At 36.2% G+C, this 7233-nt stretch overlaps 1 protein-coding gene across 1 annotated transcript in view; it reads right to left on the bottom strand.

Annotated features, from left to right (window-relative positions):
- Window positions 1-2824: 2824 nt before the first annotated feature.
- Window positions 2825-7233, bottom strand: part of NAPEPLD (N-acyl phosphatidylethanolamine phospholipase D) — an 80095-nt gene continuing 75686 nt past the window's right edge. Inside the window, 1 exon segment of the mRNA XM_036761614.1 lies at window positions 2825-7210. Coding sequence (XP_036617509.1) covers window positions 7082-7210 — 129 coding nt within the window. The 3' untranslated portion in view covers window positions 2825-7081.

Raw genomic sequence — 7233 nt, 5'->3', positions numbered from 1 at the left:
AAGTTAGAGTTGCTGTTGAGGTTTCAGTCACAGTATTATCTTTTTTAAGCTAGTTTCCATTTTAAAGGTTTGAGTTGTTTAAAAATTCCTGATACTAGTTTAGAGACTTGGAATAACATTTGTCTATATGTATTGAATTAACTAGAGGCAACTTGGTGGTTCAATGGATAGAGTGCTAGGCCCGGAGTCAGGAAGACCTGAGTTCAAATTCCGCCTCAGACACTTACTAGCTTTGTGACGCTGGGGAAGTCACTTAACCTCTGTTTCTTAATCCAATGGAGAAGGAAATGGCAAACCATTCCATTTACTTGACAAGAAAGCCCCATGGAGGGTATGTCCTACTAGGTCACAAAGAGTCAGACATGACTGAACAATTGAAAAACAATTATGAATCAACTGTTTTAAGAATTGGAACAACAGACGTGGAAGAAGGTTCCTTAGAACCTTGAAAAAAGTCCACTGGAAGGTTTTAAATATGAAAAGCCCTAAGTAAATTTTGGCACAAGTACTCTAGTGAAAATGAGCCTCTGTGTATCTCTGGGAATTCTCATGACATTGTAATAACCACCAATATGCAGTAGCCCAGTTTTAATTTGGCAAAATAGTACATATCTCATCTGCCGGCTCCCTGTGAGTCTAATTCCAAGGTTAAGCAAAAAAATCTCAGCCTTGGAAAAGATAGTTCTTCCATGTGTTTTCAAGTCCAAAGAGTGATAAAGGTATTCCAGCTTTCAGAAGACAGCATGGCAGTATGGATGGAACTGTTCTTTCGGTCATGTCTGACAAATACTTGCTGACTGGATATATCCAGGCTTAACCTCTCAGTGCTTCTGGCGGTCTTCTAAGACTGAGTTTCAGAGCAGGAGCTGATCTGGACTGGAAGAGGGAGTTTTCTTACCAAGAATTTCCTTTGCTAATGAAATCCCAAATCTGGTCAAAAATACATTTGTGCCTGCCCCCAGTGATTTGTCTTCTCTTTGAACTAGTTTTCTGTTTTCTATCATCCTCACTAAAATTAGTTACACAGTCCATTCCATTTTCTTACTATTTGGTATTTTCCTTTTACTGAGCCAAAAATATGACTCTCTGACTTGGCACTCATTGACTCTTCTCTCCGTGACCAAATAAAACCAATCATAATGATTTGCATAGGGCAGTCCTCGTTTATTTTAAGAAAGCTATCATATTCCCTCCCTTACCCCAAATATTCAGCAACCTAAAATCCCATTTCTTCCAAAGGATTTCATTCAATGTGGTTTTGTGTCCTATATCATGCTGGTTCCCTTCCTCGGTACACTCTCCAGCTTGTTAAAGATCTTTCTAAAACTGGCCACTCCATATACTGAATAAGATGAGACTATCCTTGGTTGAATACAATGGGACTGTCACCCTTCTGGGTGCTTTCTATTAATGCTAAGACTTCATTGACTGTTTTTAACTGCCATATGAAATTACTAACTCAAATTTAGCACAATCCACTCACACACACACACACACACACACACACCCAAGAGAATGTAAATTCCCCTGATAAAACAAAATCTCCTAACAGGTAGGGCCTGTTTAATTTTTGTCTGTAGTTCCAAACCTAGCACAGTACCTGGTGCCTGGTAAATGCTTATTAAATGCTTATTGAATTTAATTAAATATTAACTGCTGTCTAACCACATTTCCTTCTTCCTCTTCCTGTGTAATCGATTTTGATGAAACAGGTGATTGTCTTGACTTTCCAACTAAATTAATAACTGTATCTTATACAATTTTTCCCTTTCAGGACAGCCAGCAGAGGGCTAAGCCTGTCATAGGCACTCAAATAGGCAAGTCTAACAAGTACCCTCATTTAACTCACACTGATAACATAATGTTTCACTGAATGAGTCATGTATATGACATGCAGTTGGATGGATAACCTATAGAGCTTGCCCATGGATTGAGATATCTGACTCTGTATAGAAGGAAGAGCTTGGCCTAGAAGTAAATGAAAGGGGGAAGAAGGGGTTGCCCTCAGGAAATTGCACAGCTCCTTTTCCAGTCCCAAATCCCTAGAATTAAAGGCCCATCTTTTCAATGCCAGCGTAGTAACAGTGGTGTTTATCTATCTGTGAATCATGGAGCAAAGCCTCTGAAGAAACTGAAATGACTATCACACAGATTGGCAGGAAAAAGCTCATTGTAGGAGTGAGGAAGCTTCAGCCCATAAATGAGCTCTAGAGAAAAGGAGCAAAGATGTCATCAGAGAAATGTGTGATAGAAAAAGATAGGCCAGTCAGGTGGGGAGGCTATGGGATGACGGGTAGACATCTCAAGTGCTTCCATAATAGCTTTACAATGTGAGGAGAAGGTGAGGCAGCCTTCAAGCCCTAGGTAGAACCTCTGGTGCATTTGGGGGAAGGCCCATAAGAGCTGCAAGAAATGGATGGATTTCAGTCTGCATCATTGGACAGCATCCAAATAGATGAATATTGCAATGTTGTTTGAAAGAAAACCACCCATAATACTTTATGTTGAAAAACTATTCTAGTGATGCTTATATTTTGTGGAAGAAAATAACTTACAGAGATGGTTTTCCAGGTAGAATGCTGCCCACCCTCACTAAAGTTAAAAACATTTTTTATGCTACATTTTTAAAAGTATATGCATTTCCCTAGCAATGTCAATGCCTTTAATCAATCAGTAAGCATTTATTAAGCACCTCCTCCATACCAGGCACTGGCTATTCAAATATTAAGAAATGGCATCTCTATATTGGCAAAGAATTTACATTCATATCCCATCAATGGTACCAGTAGGAAGTTAAAGTATGTAAAAATTACTGAAACAGCACTTGTAGCAAGTAAGTTTATTTTCACAAGCTATTGTGGTAATGTGTTGATACAGATATATTCAACTGGGTTTATAGTATTAATATTCATAATCCAAGACTATGCTTAGCAATACAGGAACCAATACATAGGTTTTATTTCCCCTTGTGCTTTTTGTGCCCAAAGAATACTTCAAAAAATTTTTTTTCATTACATAGATATATGAATGCTTCATCTAGAGAATCAAGAATCCATGATTAGAGAAAAATGTGAATTTTTCAGGCAAGTTGACACAAATCAAGCTTTAAAAATAACAATATATTTACAATAGAAAAGTACTATATAAGGTAAAAAATAGACTTCCTGATGAGAGAGAATAGTAATGTACACATTCTGGCCAGCAGTTATAATTTTATACATAGTGATGCAATCACATGTGTTACATCCTTTTTTAAAAAAAGGCACATTTCTTTACAGCATTTTAAAACTACTTTCTTGAATGTTTCATAATTAATGAAAACATACAAGCAACATGTGCACTCAGTATAACTGGCTTTTGGTTTTAATGTCCTTTACCAACAGTTTGCATGATTGCGTTTCATTCATTCTCTCCCTGCCTCAGCCAAACCCATTTATTGAAACTATTGATCATTACAATTCCTTGTATTTTCTTGAAATTAGGACATTTTCCAAATATATTAATATGAAAGAGGGAGTGGAATTTACGAGGATATGTTACAGGATGATAATACAGAAAGAAAAGTTTATTTGGCCATGTTTGATACCTATGTGCTAGGTAATGTCATGGCACAGCTTGAATAATGCTGTTTTTTTTAATTAGGTAGGATTTTCCTCCTAATTATTAGAACCAACAATTTTGAGGAGGACAAGGAATGATAACCTGAGGAGAAAGAGAGTCTTTACTTTGGGGGGAAAATGACAAAAAAAAAATAGTAAACATTCTAACAAACTGAAGTGTATTATGACTTCACTTTATGATAGACTGAAAGTAGATGTTAGACTGAACCCAAAAAGCATACTTCTCTTTATTCCAAATAAAGGGAAACATCTTATTGTCATTCACCCTTCATACTTTTTCAGATTTGAAAACTTCCATCACTGTACACTGTGCAAACCTTCCTAAGTGTGGATGGCTGTTTTAACAACCCAGCTAGCAGCTTCTGTTAGCAGCTCCCATGGGGGCGTAAGATCCCCCCACAGCCAGCACCCAGGAGGCTGCTGGGAAAGCACAGGTTCTTTTTATCTGCTTAAACAAGAAAAGCATGGTGAAGGGGTTGACCAGCTTACTTTAATCCAGCATTCAGTTAGCATACAGACAACATTCATTTAGTTCAAGAGAAAATGCCAGCATTCAGTTAGCATTCAATTAGTTCAGGGGAGCAAAGAGACAAGCATCAACAGACAGACCAAATACAGATTACAGTCAGCTAGTTCAGGGGTTACAAACAGCCAGCACCCTGAAGTTCAGAACATTCATTTAGTTTGGGGGAAAACAAACCAGCACCCCGAACCTCAAAACCAAAATACAAACAAATTACAAATATCAAGATAGACCCAATACAATTCATAGTTACCAACATCTGGGCTCAGCCCGAGGACAAGGGCTGGCTCAGAGTCACGCTCCCCACTGCTCCCAAGCCAATCGGAAAAGGAAAGAGAGCTCTTCAAGCTGTCCTCTCCCCTCTTATAGAGTTTTTGACATCATCAAGCGCCGCCTGAATGACCAGGGCCGATTGGTTCTTGAGGTGGCCTCTCCCCCTAGCGTAGACTAGCTTAACACCCAATAGGGCATGGCTTTGGAGTCAACACCTCCCCTCAGCCAGCCCCATGACTCATCACACAGGAAGTTCTCTGCTTCCAGGCATGGGTTTCTGGGCTTCCTGCCCTGGAAGAGGTCACACAGGAAGTTCTCTGCTCCCAGGCATGGCCCAGCAATGCTCAATGAGATAAACTGAGTCACTCAAAGAAAACAAAGGCCACTCTGGCTACAATGGCAAAAGACAAATATTACAATGGAAAAGAAATGTTAAAAGAGGAATAAAGGTGGTTAATCCTTAGGGAGTTCAGTGAAGAGGGGTGTTTCATTATACACTTAGGACTAGACTCCTCAATGTTTTAATTACTAAAAAGAACACTATTCAGTAAATCTTAAAAGTAAGAGCAATTAAAACACAGTAACAAAATTTTCATACAAAAGTCTGAATAAAAATGAGTTTGCTAAGGGAATAAATAGGTTAGAATGTTCTAAAGTGCTTGGAGATCTTTTAAAAGGTGCTATTATAAATATAAAACAATGTTAAGGTGACTCATGGAATAGAAATATTAAGCAAAATGTAAATTTAAATGGTAGACAGACTTCATTTGAAATCTTTAAAATTTTAGTTCAGCACATAACGCTAGGAAAGTGGTTGACAAGATGTTGGCTTCTATTAGGTGTCCATGGTTACTGGAGTTTACAGGTAGGGTCAGCACTACTATTGTAAAATCACCATGCTCTAATTCCTGTCTTCCTATACAATTTTACTTTGTACTAAAGATGTACATACTTGTACATTTTTTTCTATGGAAAACTGATTTAATATATGAGGATAATTTTGTGCTGTTAGTGTCAAATAGTACACAAAATTTTCAATTTATTTGCATCTTTATAAGCACACAAAAAATAGAATTTACTAAAGCTTAACATCAACAATTACATGTGGGTTTTTTCTCTTAAGTATGCAACATGGATGAGTTAGCTCACCCTCAGTTTTTCATTTCCTAACATGTATGGTAAAAATATAGCAAGGTACATTTTCAGAGGCATTGGGTCTATGTTTAAATGTGCCTTTTCTTAGACATCCAAATACCTTAAATAATAATTTTCTCTTGTATGTTTTCAAGGTACTTTTACTATTACTTAAGATTTATTCCTCAGTATGCCTGGAAGTAGGTAAAAAGTTTTATCTCCATACTACAGATGGGGAAACAGAAGCACAGGGAGGCATAGGTGGCTTATCTGAAGTTGCCAAAAAAAATCAGTGGTATAGCTAGGCAGGGCTTGAATTCAGACATTCAGTGCTTTGCAACCAAGTCACAGTGCTTCTGTACATACATGCAAATTTATCAAGCTATTGACTAACTGGCTGCTCCCTGAAGTACTAAACATTTGGCATAAAATACACGATTCTAGTAATGACATGCAGAAAATTTATTTAGGTAAGACTGTAGCACAGGGTAGTATGAGTATATATATATATATATATATATAATAGAGAACCCTTCTTACAATGAAAGAAAATCTAACTGCAAGTTATTTAATCTAACACAAGGTAATCATTAAGTTAATTTTAAAAAATTAACATTATTATTAAAATTTTTAGGATTATGCTACACAGACCAGTGAAAAGGAAAATATAGGCAAGAATATTAAGGAGTATATTTTTAGAGAGAGATTGGTGAATGGACAGGATCAAATTTAAATGAACCTATACTCTATTAATATATTTTATCAAGACCTGAATATAAATTATGTAAAAAAAAAACCATCAATTTCCATGGAGCAAGTCATATATATTTGTGCTTAATGAAAGATCTTATTTTTAAAAATAAAAAAGTTATCAAAAATAATACTTTCTTATTCCCCTAGCTTTACGTCATTCTGTACCTTCTCCCTCCTAATTCAGCTGGAGCATATCATACCCTTATTTAAAAAACAAAAAACCCTTCAAAAAGCAGAACAGAACCCCAATCTCCATATCCTGAAAAAAGCATAGTTGGAAATGTATGTTGGCTTAAGTAACAAAGTACTGTGGGGGTAGGGGATTACATTACTGATTAGGGCTCTAAAAATACATAGGTATACAATAAATTTGATTCACCTCATATAAAGGACCTGAAGCATAGGAATGAACCTTTCAGAACTTCTGGAAAAGGAACCCAGCCTATGAATCACTCTCTTAAATTAGTAAGAAAAAAAAAGCTTCCATTGCAGTGTTCTGGCATTAGACAGATGGTATTTAAATTCTATACATTACCTAATCTAATGATTTTATTGCTCTGTTACATTTCAATGTACAAATTAACTAGCCTGTGTAAATTATCACAAATAAAGTAAAATGCAAATTTGGAGAAATCTATTTCTAAATTTAAAAGAAAATCACCCTTTCTTTATCTCTTAATTTTAAAATTTGTTTTGCTATTTCAAATCCTGCAAGAGGTTGTTTTTTTTTAAAAGCCCTCTGATACTCATATTTATTCCCAGTTTTTATCATCCACATTTATTCAAGGTTTTCATCATCGGTCTTTACATCTCTTGATTCTCCATGATTCAAGGTGAAGAAATCTTCATTGTTAATTCCATACCTCTGTAGAGATTCATTCAGTTTGAATGGAGGATCCAAGTAATACTGGAAAAAGAAGAGAAAAAAAA

This window comes from Trichosurus vulpecula, chromosome 5, assembly GCF_011100635.1.
Source record: "Trichosurus vulpecula isolate mTriVul1 chromosome 5, mTriVul1.pri, whole genome shotgun sequence".
NCBI classification, from domain to species: domain Eukaryota; kingdom Metazoa; phylum Chordata; class Mammalia; order Diprotodontia; family Phalangeridae; genus Trichosurus; species Trichosurus vulpecula.
The sequence above is the reverse complement of the archived record's forward strand: the minus strand, read 5'-3'. Positions and strand labels throughout refer to the sequence as shown.